This window comes from Passer domesticus, chromosome 29 (assembly GCF_036417665.1).
Source record: "Passer domesticus isolate bPasDom1 chromosome 29, bPasDom1.hap1, whole genome shotgun sequence".
Taxonomy (NCBI): Eukaryota; Metazoa; Chordata; class Aves; order Passeriformes; family Passeridae; genus Passer; species Passer domesticus.
Genome location: NC_087502.1, coordinates 1,342,204 through 1,364,246, shown reverse-complemented (window position 1 = coordinate 1,364,246; position 22,043 = coordinate 1,342,204). Strand labels below are relative to the sequence as shown.

General features: G+C 58.0%; 2 protein-coding genes and 1 pseudogene across 2 annotated transcripts; 1 reads left to right on the top strand and 2 right to left on the bottom strand.

Moving 5' to 3' along the window:
* Positions 1–3,434: 3,434 nt before the first annotated feature.
* Positions 3,435–6,615, bottom strand: LOC135287259 (maestro heat-like repeat-containing protein family member 9). Its single transcript, XM_064400612.1, has 8 exons — positions 6,076–6,615; positions 5,580–5,644; positions 5,334–5,483; positions 5,002–5,150; positions 4,533–4,680; positions 4,101–4,288; positions 3,874–4,014; positions 3,435–3,597 (listed from the first exon to the last, which is right to left on the bottom strand). Exons 1-8 carry the CDS (start codon positions 6,182–6,184, stop codon positions 3,435–3,437), a joined length of 1,113 nt encoding a protein of 370 aa, XP_064256682.1. The 5' UTR covers positions 6,185–6,615.
* A 4,493-nt stretch (positions 6,616–11,108) lies between these two features.
* On the top strand, positions 11,109–11,639 carry LOC135287258 (zinc finger protein ZFP2-like). The gene has a single exon (XM_064400611.1). It carries the CDS (start codon positions 11,109–11,111, stop codon positions 11,637–11,639), a length of 531 nt encoding a protein of 176 aa, XP_064256681.1.
* A 957-nt stretch (positions 11,640–12,596) lies between these two features.
* LOC135287257 (cytochrome P450 4F3-like) lies at positions 12,597–14,976 on the bottom strand (annotated as a pseudogene).
* Positions 14,977–22,043: the final 7,067 nt, after the last annotated feature.

Sequence of the window (22,043 nt, the reverse complement as noted above, 5' to 3'; positions counted from 1 at the left end):
GGCCAAGCCCCAGGCTTAGGGACTCATCCTGTCACTGGCTGAGGAGCAGCAATGTCTCAGAGGTCCTGTGTGATTTTAGTGTCATTCAGAGCCACTCTCCAGCCCTCAGCTCTCACTCCCTTTTCCTCATCCTTGCAGAAGGATGAGCTCGCTGTGCCTTGCACTCTGCTGCCGTGTGTCACAGCACAGGCTGGCTTGAACTGTGTGAAGGTACCAGCCCCTGGTGTGACTGACAGGGCCTCACCCACTCACATCTCTCCCAAGGCTGCAGCATTTCACTGGCCAGAACCTGAAAGGGCATAGAGATCAGAGCAATGACATTTTCCAGACTGGGTTTTTCAAAGGCCCTTTCTAAGGAAGGGCTGGAGAATAAACGCTGTTTGCCACATGGACGTTGGGGTGAGTGGTCCCTTTGTCTCCAACCCACCCTCCTGGGCCAATGTTACAGCCACCCAGTCCCTCACACATCCCCTCGTGCCTTCCCACTGCCTTGACCTGTCAGGGCTCCTGCAGCCCCTCATCCCTTGGTGGCCCCGTCCCCTCAGGGTCTCCCCCAGCCGGCCAAGCTGCTCAGCAGCAGCACTGCAGCCCCACAGGAGCTCCAGAGGAGCCCCATCAAGAGGCACCTGGGAGCCCTCAGCAATCCAGCCAGCAACACACGGGCAGGAGGACACGGATGGCGGTTCCTGCCTGGCACAGGGCTTGTGGCCATCTCCAGGCACCGGTCTCACCGGAGTCCAGCAGCTCCGGCCCCTGCCCATCCACTCTGTTGGCAGCACAGAGGCTTCAGCAGAACCACTAAAGGCCAAGGGGCTTCTGGCCACTTTCCCTGCAACACTGCACGCCTGGGCAGCTTGCTGAGCCCAAGCACCTTTTTTCCCCTCTTCCCCCATGCCCTGCAGACCCTGGGCAGTAAAAGAAAGATCCTGGGAGTCTGTCTATGACAACAGATCCTATATTCATATGCTACAGAAAATAAAAAAGAATAAAGAACAATCTTAAAGAAACAGAAAACTCCTGCTGGCTCGGGTGGCCCCAGCAGACAGAGCCTCTGCGATCAGCTCTCTGCAGAGCTCCAGCAGCGCAGGCAGCCCAGCCCCGACAGACGAGGCCGTGTCCTCCATGCCCTGCGGAGCTGATCCTGCAGCCTCTGGAAGACAGAGTATCGCTCACTCTGTAGTGCCCGGAGGACATCCAATGTTTGACGTGCCGCGTCTGACAAGGCACTGCTGATGTCCTCTGCCAGGTGTTCAAGGGCTGAAAGAGAGAGGAACAGAGCCATGGTCAGATCCCAGAGCTGAGGGGACCCAAGGAGAGCCCCCTGCCAGGGCCATCCCAGCCCGCTCTAGCCATGGCCAGGAGGGAGAAGGGACCAAGGGGCTCAGCCCGAAGCTGCTGGCCATGAATGCCCCAGGTGGCCCTGAAATCTCTGTGTGCTCTGCCCGCGCCAGCCCCCGCTGCCCTCACTCACCGCTGCAGATGAGCTGGAGCTCTTCCCTCTTCCCCCTCAGGTGCCGCCCGGCCATGCCTGGGAACACAGAGCCTGTCACGGCACAGCGGCACAGCTCCCTTCCAGTGGCGCTGCCAGCGGTGCGGCCACACGCCCTGCTGGCCCGGCAGGGCTCAGCCCGGGCCACGCCGCACGCTGCCGCCCGAGGGCACGGCTGCCAGAGGCCGGCAGCAGCCCCGAGCCCAGGCGGGGCTCCGGGGCGCCGGGCCCGGACGGCGCTGCCGGGGCAGCGGGCGGGGCTGGGGCCGAGCTGCGGCGGGCCGGGGAGGGAGCCCGGCCTCGGGGCTCACCCGTGAACCTGATGGCCGCCGCTCGCAGGGACTCCTGAGGGTTCCACAGGTATGGCAGGGCCCGGCGCAGGTGCTCGGCCGCTCGGCTCCTGTCCTCTGCCAGCTGTAGAGAGCGGCAGCAGGGAAGGCTCGGCACAGGCTCAGGCCCTGTGGCGGGCATTCCCTGCGCCCAGCCCCGGCCTCCCCTGCCCGCACAGCCCTGAGGCGCGACCAGCAGTCACTGGCACCGGGCTCTGGAGGGGGCAGAGGGCCGGCTGCTGCCTGGGGAGCCGCGGTGCCGCCCCGGCCCGCAGCCCCACCGGGCCGCGGCTCCAACGGCCCCCAGCTCGGGCCCACAGGAGCCTGGAGAAGAGCCCGCACGGCCTCGGGGTGCAGCAGCGGGCAGGGGCACAGCTGCTGGTCCCGCACACTGAGCACGGCGCTCAGGGCGCTTCTCCAGGCTGAGGCTGGGGCTTCCAGGCCATCCTTACCAGGCACTCAGTGAACTTCCACAGCTTCTTGTTCTTCAGCTGTTTTTCAAGATCCCTCCTCTTCAGGAACTCAGCCACACAAAGCAGCGTTTCCTGAGAAACCTGGAGAGCAGCAGAGACGCGGAGATGGACCCACAGCCCAGGGTGCAGGACTCGCGTCCCTGTGCCAAGGCCTGGAGGAGGCTGCAGCCCGGCAGGCGCCAGGGCAGGAGGCAGCCGAGCCCCCTGCCAGGGAACAGCAGCAGCCCATGAATCCTCACCTGTGCCACAAGCCGATTCTCATCATGGCAGTGGAAGAAGAGTGGCAGCAGGCTCTGGCACAGGGGTGTCTTCAGGGCCTTTTTTTCCTTTTTCTGTGGAAGCGTCACCAATGTTCGGAAGAGCAGTATGGAGAGCACCTGCACCTGGTTATTGTCCTGTATGAAAGGAAGAGAAAAAGACCTCAGCATTGGCTGCACGGGGCTCAGCTTGGCGCAGGCCTGCAAATCCACAGGGCACAAAGTTTCTGGGCAGCACCCAGTGGTCATGGCTGAGGGCAGCGAGCCTTACGTGGTCAAAGAGTGGCAGGAGCGCCTCAACCAGCTGCAGTGTGATGGGGCCGGCTATCAGCGTGTCATTGTCCAAGATAATAAAGCTGAGTAGCATGACAGTCATGCTAACTATCTCTCCATCTGCGTCCTGCAGGAGCTCCACAAGGCTTTCAGTCAGGCTCCACATTTTTTTGGTCTGTTCGGAACACAAGTTGGTGAAATGCCATCCTGCTGTGGCAGGGCCCAGAGGCCAAAGGCCTATCCTGAAGCACTCGGGCAGCTGAAGCGGGAGGCAGGAGAGCTGGGAGCAGCTGCCCCAGCACCCAAAGCCCAGCCAAGCCCAAAGGACTGCATTGCCCAGCTTAGCCCCTGCCCCCTTCTCACCATGGAGGGCTCGTCAGTGAACTCGAGAAGGGCCCTGAGTGCCAGGCGACGCCTCTCCCTGCACTCGCTCTGCAGGTGCCTTGACAAGATTTGCAGGACTCTCTTAGCACCGCGTTCACTCAAGTCCAGGAACTCGAGGACCTGAAAGGCACAGGGCAGTGGCAGGGCACCCGGCCAGCAGGAGCCGGAACCGCACAGGGCTGGGCCCAGGCAGCAGCACAGGCACAGGCACCGTCCCAGGCAGCTGCGGCTACGAGAGGGCAGAGAGCTGGGAGGCAGCGCTGGCCATCAGGCTCACCTCCGCAAGGAAGGCCAGGGCGGGCAGCTCCCAGCGCGGCTCCTGTGTGCTGAGCAGCCGGAGCAGGTAGCGAGCGATGCGGGAGCACAAGGAGATGGAGACACAGGACATCTCCCTGGCAGGAGAAAAAGGCACCAAGACTGTGGGCCATGGGGACAAACCTCTGCCAGGACTGACTCACAGAGGTCTGGTCTTTCCCCAGCATCCTGCAAGGGACCCTGGGCTATTGGGGAGGTGGCTCCTTGTGGGCACCCTTCTCTCCCAGCCTTTTCCAGTCTGCTTGGCTGTCCCTCGGTGACAAGGCCCTCTGGCGCGCGACCATGGGGACTGTGTGGGGCACCCTGGGCACAGAGCACAAATGTCAGAGGCAGCGGGGAGAAGGGGCTCTCACCTGGCCAGCAGAGCCACGGCATAGTGGTGGGTGTCAGCACACAGCAGCGTGTCCCAGCCACACGCTGGTGCTTCCATCGCCACCACCACATCCTCGTGCTGCATTCGGCAGAGCAGGGACTTCAGGGTCCGCACTGCAAACCTGCGTGCAGAGCAAAGCCCCGGTCACGCTGGAGCACTGCTCCTGCCCAGGGACGTGGCAGGGACAGGAGGAGTGGGATGGAGCACCTGTTGGGGCTGGTGGCAAGGTCATATTGCTCTTGGCACCCCTTCCAAAAGTTATCCACCGCCTCTGGCATATCCAGAGTGGTGAAGAACACTTGGAAGAGCAGATGCACAAAGAGGCGGGGGAAATACACCGTCACCATGTGTGGGACACAGGGCACCTGGAGGATCTTCCACATCACCACAGTGGCCTGCAAAGGACAAAGCCCCCTGAGACAGCGCTCAGTGCCGAGGTGTCCGTGTGGCAGGGCCTGAGCAGGGGAGGGAGAGGCCCAAAGAGGCGCAGGGGGAGCAGGGGCCTGGTGCCCCTGAAGCTGCCCCGAGGCCAGGTTTCATCCCAGCGCCTGAGGCAGGGAGATGCAGTGGGGGAAGGAGGATGGAGAGCTGCTGGAGAGGCGGCTTTGGGGCCAGCAAAGGCCAGTTGCAGAAACTCACAGCCAGGACCAAGACACCCGTTTTGTCCCCATCGGAGGTGCACATGCTGTGCTCGGGCCAGCTCCCCAGCACATCCAGGAGTATCAGCAGCGCAGGCTCCGCAGTCCTGGGCGAGCACATGATGCTCTTCCACATGGTCAGAGCAGCTCTGTGGGGTTAGAGCTCTGTCTCAGGGGGGTCTGGGACACAGCACTGTGGCCTGGGCAGCAGCAGGGACCTGAGCTGGCTGCCAGCTCTGCCTCTGCCCACTGCCACTGGCCAGCAGCTCCCAGCAGCCCAGCCCTGTGGGGACAGGCCCCTGAGGGGCCGTGAGGGAGCATGGCAGCAGGCTCGGGGACTGACGTGCCAGGGCTGGCAAAGGGAGCAGCCAGAGGGCCCTGGAGCTCTCTGTTGCTCAGACAGCTGGGACAGGCTGTACAGGCTGATGGGCTGGGGAGCCCTGAGCGCTCTGGGCAGGCGGGCCCCATACCTGTCACAGGATGGGGCCACACGCAGGAGCGTCACCAGCACGTCAGCGGGCTGTGCTTCGGTGAGATCCAGCAGGGTCCTGTTCAGCCTGTGCTCAGCAAACTGATTGGCCGTGAGCCACTGGTGGATGTACCTGACCATGGCGGGCACCTGGAGAAGGCACGGGGAGACTTGGACAGCTGCCAGAGGGAGGAATGTCCCCAGCTTCCCCAGAGAAGTGCTTCCCTTCCCACCACACTGCCATGGCCTCAAAGGCTTCCAGTGACCAGCGGGTGTTGCTTGGGAGGCCAAGCAATTCCTGGCAGGATCAAACCCTGGCCACGGGCTGCTTACTTGCTTTGGATTGCAAAAGCCCTCCTCTACCAGCATATCCAGCAGGGCGGCACTGGTCTTGGTTTTAAAGATGTGCGAGTATGCTCTGAGCCCAGTGCCCACGGTGCTGGTCTCTTCCTCCCGAATTCTCTTGATTAATTTGCAAACCAGCTGTAGGAGAAGGGCAAGAAACCAAACGGATGTTCCACAGAATGCTCCAAGCATGGTGACAGCAGGCCCAGCCCAGGTGGGCATGGCTGCAGGTACCTGTGCTGTTCTGTGGAAGAGGCCACGGCTGGATTGCTGCTCTTGTGTGCGCTCCACGGCTGCATCTGGCAAAGAGCGAGCGCAGCCAGAGCTGAGGGGCTGCGGGAGAGGCCGGAGAACACAGCCCAGCCCTGCACTGCCCAGGCAGGGACAGCCCCGGGATGCCCCAGGGGATGGAGCACGGCTGCTGCAGGGTGTCTGCCTGGCCCCTCTTCCGTCCTGTCCATAGGCATGGCCCAGGAGATGGATGGGATGGGATGGGATGGGAAGGGATGGGATGGGATGGGATGGGATGGGATGGGATGGGATGGGATGGGATGGGATGGGATGGGATGGGATGGGATGCCATGGGATGCCGTGGGATGCCATGGGATGCCATGGGATGCCATGCCACGGGATGGGATGAGTTGCAATGGGATGCAGTGGGATGCAGTGGGATGCTATGACACCAAGCTGGCTGCAGGCACCAACCCTGTAGCCCAGCTCTTGCACTCACTCTCCTGCAGTGGCTTGAACAGCACCACCTCTTCCATCTCCTGTGCTGGGGCAGCTCCAGGGCCTTCTTCCTCTTCCTGCACCCAGGCCAGCTTGGGTCTCTGCTCCATGTCACTGACTGGATTTTTGGCTGCTTGCAGGAGAGGTGCCTCGGAAGAGCTCCGAGTCAGCAAGTCCTGCAGTCGTGCCTGGAAGGCACCTTCAAGAGCGAAGCCTCAGGAGGGCTACAGGACAGCACGTCCTGCACTCTGCTCTGGAGGGCTCCTGCCACAAGGGCAGGAGAGTCCTGTCAAGGATGGTGGTCTGGCCTCGAGGGCACTGGCAGCAGGATGGGAGATGCCTCCGGGGCACCAAGGCCCACGGTCTGCCCTCGAGGGCACCTGCAGTAGAGAAGCCTCGGGAAGGCCACGGGTCAGCAAGTCCTGTGGTCTGGCCTCGAGGTCAGCTGCAGGAATAACACTTCGGAAAGGCTCCGGGTCAGACACGAACGAGTGTGCTGTGTGGGGCTCCTCACAGCACTGCTCTGTCTCGTCCTGTCCCGTTGCGAACTCCGAGCACTGTGGAGTGTTCTTGTCACCACCAGCTCCTATGTCACCACGTGTCACAAAGGGCTCTAGGACACCCGTTCCATGGCGTGGTGACCATGGTACACCATGTCACAAAGGGCCCCTGCACACACCGCCCCTGCCCTGGAGCCGCCCCCAGCCCACCCAAAGTGGCCCAGGTTAGGAGGAATCTCTGGCCCCGGGTGTCTGAGACAGCCTGACAGGGTCTTTAGGAACGGCTCAAACGATCAGCAAATGCTGCCCTTCTCTGCAGGCTCAGGGCAGCAGAAGGAGCCCCCAGGGCTGCTGACACAGCCCCCCTGGGAAGGGCACGGGGCCTTCCACAGAAGCTGGCATGGCCTCCTTGGGACACATCCTGGCTGGTGGCCATCCTAAACCTGCGGGTGTGACACAGACAAGGAACGTGTGGGCCAGGGCACGAATGCTGCCCTGAGCCCTGGGGCCCGGGCAGCGCTGCCATCAGCAGGTGTGGCAGAGTCCCTGCCCAAGCAGACCTGCCACCCCTCAGCCCTGGCAGCGCTGGTGCCCGACTCCTGCCCCAGAGACCTGTGCCCCGGGGGGCTTCTGTGCCACAGGGAGCCAAAGCCCACGTGCATTGGGGGCTGTGCTCCTTCCTGCAGGGGCTGCTGGCAGGACCCCTGGAGCAACTGCTGGCAACACTTGGTCTCTGTCAGAAGCTCTTACTCCGTGCTGAAATTATTTTCTCATTGAAGTCATTTCCTTCTGCAGGAAAACACCTTAACAGCAAAGGCACAGAAGAATGTGGCATTTAAGAATCCTCAGTTCAGGAAAGCTTCACTTCCCATTGCTCAATTCAAGTAGTTCCAAAAAGTTGCAAACTTCCCAAATCAATTGGGATGGCTTGAGAAGGTGAAGAGTTGTAATTCTGCTTCCCATCTCAAATCAGTGACTCATTTGTCTTAATGTCATCCACTGAGAGTCACTTTACAGAACATAACACTCCACAGAGGCAAAAAAAGGGCCATTCTTTGGTTTGCAAATGGTTTTCTATGAAGGGATGATAATATCCTCATTCTCCTAAGGAATAAAAACTCTCAAGAAATGAAAGTTCACTCAGTGTTACAAAAGCAGCCCAACCAAAAAAGTAGATGGCAAAAGGACTAATCCTCCCCCTGGTACAGATATCTAAGTGGCCAGTAAAGTACAGCTCTGCCCTCTTGTTCCCTGCAGGAGAATCACGACCATGAACAGGAAAAGTCACAGGTATTCTTTCTGCCCTCTGTAACTAAAGCTGTGCCAAACCACAGATGCTGCCTTCAACCTGACTCAGATTCCAGCCTAGACCTCTCACCTTCCAGACAATGCCTTCTCCAACACCCCCCCAACACCAACCCCCCCAGCCTTCCTCACAGAAGCCCTCAACACCTCGCCAGGACCCCGAGCTGTCCCTGTCCCTCCGCAGAGCTTTCCCACCCTCCAGCAGACGCCCTGGTTCCCTGCACGTGCCGTGGGATGGCCCTCAGGAGGGTCTGCTCCAAGGCCTTCCCTGGTGGCAGCTCAGGCTGCCAGGCCTGTGGTTCCTGGATCACCCTTCCCACCGAGCCTTCCTGTGCACGGCTGTTCCATGGGCACCTTTGCTCAGCTCAGACTTCTCCACTTAACCAGGACTGCTGGTCAAGGATCCAGAGCAGCCTGGCCAGCTCTTTCTCCAGCTCCCTCTTTACTCTCGGGGGAGCTAGAGCATTCCACAGGAAAGCAACTGGTGCCACAAGGAGCCTCAGGCACCTTTGGCAGTGAAACAAGGCCTTGGTTTGACCTAAGTAAGCACAAGCAATTCACATTAGTGAACAAGTGCTTAGCACAGACAGACCTGAGTACTTGCACCAGTTAGAATAAGAAAAACCTGGGGACCTAATTGACAGGAGAGTGACTTGACAAAAAGCTTTAGACATAGTCTGCCAGAAGAACTAATGGCAAGTACAGAATCAGCCCTGTGCAGGGATGCCATGAGGAAGATTTTGTGCTGCTTTAGGGCATCGAGACCTGGACATTAGCTTCAAGTATAGGAATGTGCCACAGTGTATTTCTAACCCCCTGCCTATGGAACCACCTCAGCAGTGTAAAGATGGATGGTATTTTTGATACAATTCCTACACCAACACACTGAAATTTATCCATGGCGGAGAAGCATTTTAGTGGGGTGCAGACTCCTGCCCTCCCGCCAGGTTAATAAAAGGGCTTTTGGCAGACAATGCATTTCTCTGCCAATTTCTTTGAGTGAGGGAGACCCCTCAGGACTGCTGTATCCTGAGGGAACACCGTTGGCTTTGACCTGTAGGCACCTGCACAAGCTTAAAATCAGCTGCCTCAGCTTCCAGGACCTCTCTTGGCCAGGATCCTGACATGGATGCAGGATTGCTGCGAGGCACACACAGCAAGACAGGACCGGCTGTCTCATGTCCACGTAGCACCCCCTGACACAGCCTGGGTCATCCCAAAACCAGACAAACGCTCACGTGTCAGCAGAGGGGAGCAAGGAGCACTGGGCTCCTCTCAGGGTATCTCAGCTGGCCTTGCTCCACAACACGCTTCCATTTTCACATGAGGGATTTTCCGTGGGGGACCACCAAAGTTACTAAAGTTACCAAAGTTACCCCAGAAAGTTCATTTGGCCAAGAGGTGGGGAAATTCATGGGCTATTGTCATGAAGCAGGTGTGAGCATATAGGGCAAGTTGCTCCTTGGCAGGCCCTGCTCGAAGCAGTGTACCATGGCTGTAAGCACTCCTGCAAACAATCACTTGTGAGCATCCACCTCAACCAGGCCAGAACTCCAGTCAGGGTCTTCAGGGTCTTGGTCTCTGCTCTTGTGACAGTTGTGAGGCAGATGAGGGAAACCTTGGACAATCTCTTGCAGTCATCTCTTCAGAGTGACAAATGAGCTTTGTCATCTGGTATTGTTCATTTTGTGTGCTGGGGAATGCTTTGCCTGTCCAATAAACAGGTTTTTCCCACCTCCGTCCGTGTAAATTCTTTTCCAAACTGGTTGTGGGGAGGGGCCGTGTGAGTTGGCTTTCTGGGGGGGCCCCTATTGGAGGTTTCCTCCCAAATTTGCCCTAAACCAGGACATTCCTACATTCCCTATGCCACATTCCCGTTCTCATTGCCCCATTCCCTATGTCATTGCCAGTCCTGGACCCGTTCCCATTCCCTATCCTACATTCCCATTCTCATGACCCCAGTCCCGGTCCTGTCCCCGGCTCCTTCTGTCTGGGGGAGTGGCTCTCCAGGGTCTGGTCTCCCCTGGGCACAGCGCAGCTGATTTTGGGGTGTTGCTACCTGCCCAGCAATGGCCATGGGGGGTGTTGGTGAAGCTGGCGATCGGCCGGTGCCGGCGGGCGGGCCACGGGTTTGGGGATCCCCGGGGGAGGCGGGGATGAAAGGCGGGAGCCCCGGCATGGGGAGAGGGGCGATAGCAGAGCTGGGGGAGCTCCGGCAGGCTGGAGGGGCGGTGGAGCCGGGAGATGAGTGGGGCCCGGGCCCCCGAGCCTGAAAGTATTTTCGGGGAGTGGGGAAAGCGCTGAGTGCCTGGGGTGGGGGGATGCTGGAGAAGGGGACCCTGGGACACCTGTGAGCCGTGTTAGAATGAGGGGAGGATGAGCCCTGGGAGCCCCAAAAGCCCCTCAGCATGCCTGAGCAGGACCCGGCAGAGGGGGGATGCCCACGACCCACGGGCCCCTCAGCAGCTCTGAGAAGAGGGACCCCCATAACCCCAAATTAAGGACCCTGGAAACAGGGAACCCCTGGGAGAGGGTTTTGGATGGTTCCTTGATTTTTGGAGGTATTTCTGGCCACCAGACACCCGCTGACATCTAGAGATGGACTTGGCCAGCGGGACCTTCAAAGCAAATGCACTCACATCTTGTTTTTTCCCCAAATCAGGATTGTCCATTCCCAAACCTCCTCTGGATGGAGGAGAAGGCTGCGAGGAAGTGGAAGATGCCCCAGGACACTGAGGCAGGTGAGGTGGAAGTCAGTGCCCCTTTCCCCCGCCCTTCTGCTCCATCCCCCAGCCCAGCACAGCCCCTGGCTGCCAATGCCGTTCTGCTGGGGATGGACTGGGAGGATCTCCTTCTCCTTCCCTCTGGCACGGAGGCAAATCCCTTCCTCTCCTTGTCATTCTCCCGCAGACAAGGAGCTGAGGATGGAGAGCAGGGAGGACAAATCCCCACGGCAGAACCTCGTGGACGAGGCCTTTTTAGTGGCTCCACAGCACAGGAATCCAGTGGGGAGGAAAAGCCCCGGAGATCCCTCAGGAGGAGGGGCTCCAAACCCAGCCCAGGATGCTCTGGGGAGGAAAGACCCAGCCTGTGCCAGGAAGGCAGCCAGAGATCTGGCCAGAGCTCTGAGGTGGTGGTCAATGAGCAGCTTGACGATGGCAAGAAGCCCCACCAGTGCTTGGAGTGTGGGAAGAGTTTTCTCACGAGGTTCCTCCTGGTCCACCACCAGATGGTGCACACTGGGGAACGGCCCCACAAGTGTGGGGAATGTGGGAAGGGCTTCAGAGACACCTCGGACCTGATCCGCCACCAGAGGATTCACACTGGGGAACACCCCTACGAGTGTGGGGAATGTGGGCAGAGATTCAGCATCAGCTCCTACCTGATCGTCCACCAGAGGACCCACACTGGGCAACGGCCCTATGAGTGTGGGCAATGTGGAAAGACCTTCAACACCAGCTCCAGTTTGATCCTCCACCAGAGGACCCACACTGATGAATGGCCCTATACATGTGGAGAATGTGGGAAAGGCTTCAGGAAGAGCGGCCACCTGAATCGCCACCAGATGACCCACACTGGGATACGACCCTACGTGTGTGGGGAATGTGGGAAGGGCTTCTGTGACAGCTCTGGCCTGATCATCCATCAGACCATGCACACTGGGGAATGCCCCTACATGTGCTCTGAATGTGGGAAGAGCTTCAGCCGGAGCTCCAAACTGATTGTCCACCAGGGGAACCACACTGGGGAGAAGCCCTAACAGAGTCCCAAGTGTGGGAAGCGCTTCCCCCAGAACTCTACTGTGAACCAGCACCAAGGGAGGCAGCAGTAAGGGAAGCCCTACAAGTGCCCCGTGTGCAGGAAGAGCTTTGAGCGCTGCTCCAACTCCATCCCCCACTGGAGGACCCCCACTGGATGGTCCACAGTGAGACTTGGTGATCCATGGTCCTGGTGATCCCTGTTAGAAAGACACCTGGATGGGGGTCTGCACATCTTCCTGGCTTCCCTTGGACACTTGGACACAGCCAGAGAAAAATGCATTGGGATGCAAACCGACAACAGAATTTCGTTTTTTACTTTTGACCCCAAAAATATCTCACCTTTTGCATCCAATCATTTCTTCAGGTGGCATCAGGGATGGTATTGGAGGTCTTTTCCAACCTAAATCATTCCATGATTCTAATTCTCCCTGGGCCAGAGACATCTTTCATAGCCAAATGGTGAGGGACTGGGGCACAAAACCAGGATTTGGAGACAATGGAGTAGAAATTCCTCTAGAAAAGGTCCATTCTACCCACCCAGGCACATGGATACTCAGCCAACATGGACACATAAATCCTGTTATTTTGGCCTTGATTTTCTTTCACTTTTCTTCATCCCTTCACCCAACACTGGGGTAGAAATAAGACATTTAACTAAGACACGGATGGTGACATTGGGGAATATGGTGGGGATGGGGCTGGGGACATGGACAAGGACATGGGTGCGGACATAGCTGTGGATGGCGATATTGGGCATGGGGGGGGTGTCACAGGTATAGATGGTGACATGGGGCTGTATGGCCATGGATGAGGATATGGGGGACATGGCCATGGGTGGTGACAAGTGGCCTAGAGGACAAGTCCATGGGTTGACATGTCCATGCCATGAGATGTCCCATGACCAAGGACAACACATCCCCACCACCACCACGATACTGTCCCCTTCATGCTCCCATTTATTCCCTGCTCCTCCCCTGGCTGTGACACCTCCCTTGCAGGATGTCCCCATGTCCTGGTGACCCGTGTCCCTCAGCCACTCCCAGTGGCTCCAGCAGCAGCCAGAGCCCATCCTCAGCACGCAGGATCAGCTCAGGCTTGCGGCGCGGGGGTGGCCTCGCCGTGTCCCTCCGCAGCACAAACCGGGACAGTGTCAGTGCCACTGCCACCTTCATCTCAGCCATGGCAAAGCTCTGCCCAATGCAGTTCCTGCCACCACATCCCCACTGTCAGTGTCACCCCACTGTGAACCCAGCCAGGGATGGGGGTGGCACTTGGGGACACTCCTGTCCCCACTCCACCACATACCTGGGGCCAGCAGAGAAGGGGATGAAGGACGACGGGGACCGTCCCTTGCTGTTCTCCAGGCTGAAACTCAGAGGGCTGAACACCTGGGGTGACACCAACACAGTCACACCGAGGGGACACAGCTGTCACCATCATGGTGACAAGGACACCTCATAGGGTGGCCCTACCTCAGGCTCAGGCCAGAGTTCTGGGTTGTGGTGGGTCCCGTAGATGCTCATCAGGCAGATGACTCCTGGTGGGATGGGAATGGCCACTTTAGGGACAGCAGATGAGGGTGGCTGGTGACACTGGGGACACCCTGGCCGTGCCATATCCTTGGGGATGACACGGCCATCACGCAGGGGGATGTCCTCAATGCAGCACTGGGACACAGCAGTGACAGGAGGGTGCAGCCGCAGGCTGTCCTTGATGCACGTGGTGGTGAAGGGCAGCTGGGACAGGTCCTCCCTGGGGAGAAAGCGGGGGTGGCACTGTGTCCCCGAGCCACTGGGGGTGGCCCTGGGGACATCTCACCATTCAATGTCCGCAGTGTCCCGGCCAGCCAGGAGCTCCTGGACCTCCTGGCGGCATCACTCCTGGTGCTCAGGGTGGCCAGCCAGGTTGTAGAAGAGCCATGCCAGGCCACTGGCCGTGGTGTCATGACCTGTGGGGACATTGGGTGAGTGAAGGGACACTGGAGTGGCTCCTCCCCAGTGGCGCCTGGGAGCTCGTGCTCACCCTCAAACATGATGGTGTCAGCCTCAGCTGCAATGTCCTCGTCCGACAGGGTGTGGCCGTTCTCGTCCTGCGGGGGTGAGATGAGCCATGGGCCACTTGGGGCCACCGGTCTACGGCCAAATCCCATCCGTGGCCATCACTCTTCCCCCATGGCCACCACCCTACAGGCACCACCATCCCACTGGCCATCAGCTCTATGGTCAATGCTGCCCATGGCCACCACTGTTCCCCTGTGGCCACCAGTCTATGTCCCAGCTCCCCATGGCCACCAGCATCCTCCTGGCCTCTATGGCCAACCCTTCCATGGCACCACCATCCCCTTGACCACCATCCCCCCATGGCCACCACCCTATGGTCACCATCATCTCCCCATGGCCACAGCCACCCTCTTGAGCACTTCCATTTCTCCATGGCCACTATCATCCCCCATCCCCTCATGGCCACCAAAGGACGAGGGTTGGGGGACGACCAGAGGCTGGACATGGTGACACCTTTGGGTGGCCTTGGGGAACCTCAAGGAAAGGTTGGTGGCCACTGTGGGGTAGCATTTGGCCTGGCCATGGTGACACCTCTGGGACCTGTGGACTTGGGTTGGTGGCCACTGCCTGGGCACTGCCAGGTCTCTGTGCCAGGTGCAGTGACAGCCATGGGTGGCCCTGGGGACCTGTCTGATGTCCCATGTCCTCCCTGAGGCACTGAGGAGTGGCCAGAGTGGGGTGGAAGAAGCGCAGGACAGGCAGCCAGGGAAGTCTCCCCCAGAGGCAGCCATGACGGTACTGGGCCACCAAGGTGTCCACCTGCTGTAGGGCTTCCTCCGTGCTCTGGCCCCGGGGACAACAGGACATGTGTGTCACTGGGGACACAGATAGGCTTGGGGACTTGTGTGTCACCAAGACACTGCCAGTCTTGGGGACATGTGTGTCTGTCCCCACTGTCCCCTCGCAGGTGCTAACATCCTCTCCCTACTGTTCCCTTGCTAGTGCCACCACCCCAACCTCATCATCCCCCCAAGTGTCACCATCCCATTGTTTTAGTCCCCTCAGAGGTGCCACCACCCAACTGTTCATTTGCATGTGCCTCCACCCCTGTCCCCGCTGTCCCCGCAGGTGCCACCCGGTGTCCCTTCACCATGCCACTGTGTCCCAGCAACCAATTGTGCCAGGGCGGGATAGGGAACTTGTTCAGCTGGTGACAAGTGGCCCGGAATCGGGTGACAGCCACCAGCGCATCCCAGAGCCACCTAAGCAGCAGGGCCACCACAAAGGTGCCCAGGGCCACCGCGCCCAGGGAACCTAGTGCCATGGCCACCGCCATGGAACCGCTCCTGGGGACAGGGCAAGGGGCGGGCATGGGCGGTGTCACCGCGGGGTCACGTGGCGCCGCGCTGGGTGTCACCGGATCCGCCTTTTGTCGTAATGCACGTTCTGATGGCAGCGTCCTCTGACACGTCCTGATGGCTTCTTGTGCTGACATGTCCTGGTCCTGCGTCCCCACATGTGTATCCTGGTGGCATCGTGTTCCCCCCCGCCGCTTGTAGTGTCCCCGTCTCCCTGTGTGTGTCCCTGTCCCCCCTTCCCTCTGTGTATCACCATCCCCCACCTGTGTGTCCCTATCCCTCTGCACCTGTCCCTGTCCACTTTCCCCGTTGTCGTGTGTTCCTGTCCCGTCCTAGTGTCCCCGTCCCCATCTCCCCCGTGTGACCCTGTTCCTTCCATGTGTCCCTGTCCCTCTCTGTATGTCCCCTGCCTCCCGCCCCTGGCGGGACCAAAGTTCCCGAGGTCCTGGGGCCGTATCCTGTGGGATATTCACGTGTCCCACAGCATGTCCCCGTGTCCCATAGGATGTTCCCATGGCTGTTTCTTGCACTGAGCTTCTCCCCTGTGCCAGCACAGAGAGGGACACCCCATGACACCCCACAGCACTCCACGGCACTTTGACCTCTGGTTTTGTCTTTTCTCCTTGGTTTGGTGGGCACCTCTGGCACAATCCTCTAGTACAAGTGGAGGTCGTGGTGGTTCATTAACTGATCTCAGAGTGCAGAAACAACACTGAGGGGATTTCACTATTGATCAAAACAAATGCACCTTTTATTGACTGCCCACAGCAAATGCCATAGAAGGGTTAAAAAAGAGATAAAATATAAAGACAGAGAGAGAGAGAGAGACAGAGATAGAGAGAGACAAAGAGAGGGTATAGCTACCAAACTTAGAGATTAAATCCTCGTGGTCCAGGTCGATGGAAATTCACCTTGTGACATCAGGGAGAATATCAAAGTCCTGGTTAACTCAGGTATTGTATTTGTGTTTCCCCCAGACAAGGAAGGAATGATGAATCTGACTCCATGTTCTCAGAAGGCTAATTGATTATTTTCTGATACTATATTACATTAAAAGAATGGTATATTAAACTATACTAAAGCATATAGAAAGGATACTTACAGAAGGCTAAAACGATAATCATGGAACTTGTGACTCCCACCAGAGTCTGACACAGCTTGGCCCTGATTTGCCAATAAGTCAAAACAATTCAGAGCAAAAACCCATGAAACAATCACCTGTTGGTAAACAATCTCCAACCACATTCCACATGAGCAAAACAGAGGAGAAGAAAATTAGATAATCATTGCTTTCATTCTTCTCTGAGGCTTCTCAGCTTCCCTGGAGAAAAATTCTGGGCAAAGGGATTTTTCAGAAAATGTGAATGTGACACTCAGGGGTCTATTATAGTCCTTTGCCAAGGGGGGGAACAGGTAATTCTCTTGAAATTGCTGAGGGGGAACAGGTACAATGAAGAGTAAGTCTGTTGAAACCATCGAGGGGGAACGGGTCATGTTCTCAGCAGTGAGTGAGAGTCATTGTTTTCTTGACCCAACGACCACACCTGGCACATCTCCCTTCAGTTTGGTCAGCTCCCCGTGTTAGAATCATAGGGGTCTCAGTCCTTGGGAGGGAGGGCTGCAATCTCTTTCTGTCATGGTGGTAGAGAAGCAGATGAAGGGTTTTCCATGGGGAATCACCAACGTTACCCCTGAAAGTTCATTTGGCCAAGAGGTGGGGAAATTCATGGGCTATTGCCAAGAAGCAGGTGCAAGCATATGGGACGAGTCGCTCCTTTGTCAGCCCCCTGCTAGAAGCAGTCACTGCAAACACAGCTGTGCACAATCACTTGGCCAGCATCCACCTCAGCCAGGCCAGAACTCCAGTCAGGGTCCTCGGGGTCCCAGTCTCTGTCCTTGCAACAGTCGTGAGGAAAATGAGGGAAAGTTCAGACCATCTCTTACAAGGTCCCACGGCCCCAAAGGGGCCTCTGGATTATCCAAGACCCCAGAGTGTCACAGGGCTCCTGTGATCCCATCAGTCCCTGCAGTGTCACCATGTTCCCATGAGTCCCTCTAGTGTCACAAAGTCCCCATGAATCCCTGCAGTGTCACAATGTTCCCAGGAGGCCCTGCAGTGTCACAGAGGAGCAGCACTGGAGTGGGCACAGCACCAGGGGAGGTTTGGCAGCGTTCCACTCTCTGTGAGACCACAGCAGTGGAAGCCACAATGTTCCCCTCTCTCTGACACTACAGGTGTGGCAGTACCATCTCCCCCTCTTTGTGAGACCACAGCAGTGGCAATTCCAACATTCCCTTCTTTGACACCACAAGGGTGGCAGCTCCAAAATTCCACTCTTTATGACCCCACAGCAATGGATGCCCCAGTGTTCCCTTCTCTGTCACACCAGAGCAGTAGCAGTGCCAGCATTCCACTCTCTGTGACACCACAGTGGTGGCAATCCTGACCTTCCCCTCTCTGTGACACCACAGCAGTTACAGCCCCAGCGTTCCCCTCTCTGTGACAACACAGCTGTGGCACCCCTAGTTCCCCTGCCTGTGACACCAGAGGTGGCACCCCCAGTGCTCCCCTCTGTCTGACACCAACACAGTGGCAAACCAAACATTTTCCTCTCTATGAGAAGATAGTAGTGGCAGCCCCAAGGTTCCAATCTCTCTGACACTGCAGCAGTGGCAGTCCCTGTGTTCAACTGTGTGACACCACAGCAGTCACAACCCCAACTTTCCCCTTTTTGTGACACTGCAGCTGTGGAAGCCCCAAGTCCCTGTCTCTGTGGAACTGCCGCAGTGGCAGCCCCAGTGTCTCTCCCTCTCTGACACCACAGTAGTGGCAGCCCCAAAGTTCCCCTCTCTGTGACACTGCAGGGGTGGCCTTCCAAAGTTCTACTCTCTATGACAGCACAACAAGTGGCAGTTCCAACATTCCCCTCTCTGTGACACCTCAACATCTGCAGCCCCAGTGTTCCCCTGTCAGTGACATGACAGCAGTGGCAATACCAATGTCCCCTTGTCTATGACACCAAAGAGGTTGTAACCCCAACGTTCCCCTCTCTGTGACACCACAGTAGTGGAACCCTCAGCGTTTTCCTCTCTATGACAGCATTGCATTGGCAGCCCCAACACCCCCCTCTGTATGACACTGCAGGGGTGGCACCCAAATGTTCCCCTCTTTGTGACAGCACAGGGGTGGCAACCCCAGTGTTCCCTTCTATGACACCACAGCAGCAGCCGCCCCAACTTTCTCCTCTCTGTGACACCACAGGGGTGGCAGTCCTATTGTCCTGGTCTCTGTGACACCACAGTGGTTTGTGCCCAAACGTTCCCCTCTCTGTGACACTGCAGCTGTGGCAGCAGCACTGGAACAGAAGCAGCAGCCATGAAACAGCAGGGGAGCAGGGGAGGAGCAGAGACAGAGCTCTGGATCAGCGGGAGATGAGCAGTGCTGGAGCAGTGCTGGACAAGCAGAGGAACTGTGCTGGAACATCCTGAGAGCAGCACTGGAGCAGCTTTTGAGCAGCACTGGGGTAACCATGGAAAAGGTGGAACAGTGGTGGAACAGGAACCACAGACATGAACAGTGGTGGCACACTGGTGGCACATTGGTTACACATAGGTGGCACATTGCTGGCACGTTGCTGGCACATTTCTGGCACATTGGTTACAAATATGTGGCACAATGGTGGTGCACTGGTGGCACATTGGTGGCACATTGGTGGCACATTGGTTACACATAGGTGGCACACTGGTGGCACATTGGAGGCACACTGGTGGCACAGGCCCCACGGCCGTGGAGCGGCACAGGAGATGCCGACGCTGCGGGACACAGAGCGGCTCCGAGCGCTTTGTCCTGCAGGGACTGGCTCTGCACACCAGAGCGATCCCGTCAGGCTGACCCAGAGCGGGGACAGAAGCAGGAATTCCTGCTGGGCTCTGGAAGGCACAGATGGAGAACATTGAATGGTGACCTGGGGGTTTGATCCCGCTCATTGTGGCCGCTTTTGGGGTGCCAGGACCGTTCCAGTCCATCTGAAGTCATGAACTCAGGAGATACTCAGGACAAAAGCAATCAAACTGCTTTCTTTACTGCAGGGAAGCACAGCTTGGGAGAAGTTTCATGATTTCTGATTCAGGAACCAAACTGGGTCAATTACTTGCCTATGGTTTGTTCTAGTCCTGAAACTATTCCCAAAGTGCTGGGATTTGGCGTTAAAAATGAGCAATATGCCTCATCACCAGGATATTGCACACATGGAGTAAAGAGCTATTTGTGGTCATTACGATCCAGAAAACAAATGGATATCTTTCCCTGATTTCACTCTTCCTTCCTCCCTCTCTGGGATGAGGCATCCAAAACTCCCTGCACGTCTGCTTTCCAGAATCTGCTCCTCTGCAGTTGGGATGGGACAAATGAGCAGTGGAAAGAGGGAGGAAAATGGACCATTCAAACTGCAAACCCTGTTCTTTTAGTTTCTGCATTTCCTGTGTTTACAAACTGTCATGTGTTCAACTCTCAGACCAACTCCCACATTTCTCTCTTTTGCCCTGGCAGAAAACCTTCCTTTGACCCTATTTAGGAACTGACCCTGGGAAACACCTCAGTGCAGATGCTTTTTGGTTGGTTTTGCTAACAGATCACGAGAAAATCAGTGGAAGGGGAGAGATGAGGGAGAGGGCAGAAACAATTCCTTTCTTTTCTCTTCCTTGTGGAAAGTCTCCTGTGCAGGTTGTGCTGCAGCCAGAGACTTCCCAGGCCAAGGGCTGAGGGAAGAGATTCAGCTGAGGCAGCTGAGACATCTCCTCCCTGCTTTGCAGCCCTGAGGCTGGCAGGGGACACAGTTGCCCCCCGTGCACCCCACACAGCCCCTGGAATGGGGGATTCTTCCTGCCTCAGCCAGATGCTCCTTCTCCATCCCTGGCCTGGCTGCTCCTGCTCTGAGCTCCCTGCCATGGTCATTGCTGGGGCTGGGGAGCAGGAGGGAGGAGCTCAGCACCAACCTGGGAGGTGCCAGCGGGGTCAGAGATGTGTGGAGGTGACAGTGACAGAGTTATGGGATGTGCAGATGGACACAGGGAGAAGAGAACACCTCTGGGGGAAACCTCTTCAAAATTTGGGGGATTTTTGTTTGTAAAATACATATAGACATGGATTCACAGACACACAGTGTGACTTTGCTGAAAGGGTTTATTGATTATTGATTATTGAGGGGAAATGGCCCAGGGCTCACAGGTGATCAGAGGGTTCCTCCAGGGATGATCATCTCCTCATGCCACCAGAGGGGATCGGGATACCAGTGTCCCCACAGCTTCCAATCCTAAAAGACAAACCCCAGAACGTGACTCTGGAGCACACTGGGCCATGGATGGGCTTTGTCCCCACCCCTGTCCCTGCAGGCATGGCTCACTTAGGCATCCAGAGAGGCAGCCAGGCGCTTCACACACAGATCCAGCAGCTTTCCAGGCAGAGGGGGCTGGGGACAAAGGCAGCGTTAGAGACACACTGGGGGCACTGGGCTGGACTGGGAGGCAGGGGAGAGCAGGAGGGCCTTGGGGAAGGGGCTGCAGGAGCAATGGGGTGCAGGAGCTGCTGCGCTCCTGCCCAGAAGCACTGGGCTCCTGGCCAAGAGGCACAGCTGGGGCAGGGGCTGCGTCCTGGCTCATCCAGGGGGTCCTGGGGTGACAGAGACGGGAATGCAGCAGGGGCCCTGGGCAAAGGCTTCCCTGGCGAGGAGCCATGGGGCAGGCTGCTGTCTGGGCTGTCAGTAGGGGTGCACTGGGCTGTGCTGGGACAGACTGGGATGGGCTGGGCTGTGGTGGCCATGCAAGGGGAGGGTCTGACACTGGCAGAACTCGTGGTACCCACCAGAGGCGTCTCCAGGTCCACGACGTTGTCTAAATCCAACTGCAGAGAGACCAGGAGACCTGGCTGGTCACTGGGATGTCCCCAGTGCCAGCGAGGGATGGGGGGACTGAACTGCCACCCAATTCCCTGAGGGGATGCCCTCCAATGCCAGCAGCCCACTCACCTCCCGGAGATCATCTTGGGTTCCTTCCAGGAGTGCCTGGAAAGGAGAACAAAGGCTTGGTCTGGACTAGACCTTGTGGGGCTGGGGTGGGACACAGGTGCAGGGAGCAGGGCCCAGGCAGAGGGATGGGAATTCAGGGCCTCCAAGGAAATCTGCTGGAGGTGGGGGGAGACCCAAAGACACTGATCTGGGGTCAACTGAGGGCCCATGAGACAGGGCTGGGGGCGTGGAAGGAGCAGGGTGTGAGGTACAGGGGAGGAGAAAGGAATTGCAGTGTAGGGACATGGGAGTGCAAGAGAGGGGCTTGGTGGGGACAGAAGAATGAGGATGGGTAGGGACAAAACCAACAGGACTGAGAGATGGTGTGGGTGTGGGGAGTGAGTCAGGGAATTGTACAGGGGGACCCTCCTGCATTGGACAGGAAGAAATGCAAAGGCCTGAGGGGAAATATGGAAGGAAAGGCCTCAGGAATGGTCAGGGGCACAGAGAGAGGTCCAAAAGGGTGGGTTGGGAGGCCAGAAAGGGCAGGATGTGGGGACAACATTTGGCTGGTGCCTCACCTTGGCCTGTGCCGGGGGGCACAGCAGGATGCAGAAGAGCAGGGCCACGCTGAGCACAGCCACCTTCATCTTCCTCTTGCTCTGGGCAGCAATGCCTGAGGCTGCAGCAGGTGAGGAGCACCTTTATCCCTGCTGGGACTCCTCCCTGCACCCTCCCTGCCAGCCCCCAGGCCAAAGCCCGGTTTGGCACAGCCCCGACCCTGGCCACAAGCCCAGCCCTGGCACAGAGTCCACCCCACCTGTGGCACGGATCCAGCCCCCTTGCCCGGCATCCCTCCAGCTTCCTGCATGGGGCAGCTGCCCCTGGAAGGGCCCAGGCACCTGGGGGGCCAAGGGGGGCAGGCAGGGAGCCAAAGGCATCTGGGGACCCTGTGGGGACAACCCCCACTCCAACACAATCCATCCTCCAACACCCCCCGTGCCAGATCCCCCATCTCCTGCTGCCCCTCTCCTCCCAGAGCT

Bases quoted from the DNA above. Each gene is read 5' to 3' on its own strand.
- LOC135287258 (XM_064400611.1), top strand. From the start codon at position 11,109: ATGGTGCACACTGGGGAACGGCCCCACAAGTGTGGGGAATGTGGGAAG.
- LOC135287259 (XM_064400612.1), bottom strand. From the start codon at position 6,184: ATGGAGCAGAGACCCAAGCTGGCCTGGGTGCAGGAAGAGGAAGAAGGC. The intron at 5,151-5,333 runs GTAAGCAGCCCG...TGCCTTCTCCAG, and splicing joins GCTTTTGCAATCCAAAGCAA to GTGCCCGCCATGGTCAGGTA. The intron at 4,681-5,001 runs GTATGGGGCCCG...CTAACCCCACAG, and splicing joins GTGGCCCCATCCTGTGACAG to AGCTGCTCTGACCATGTGGA.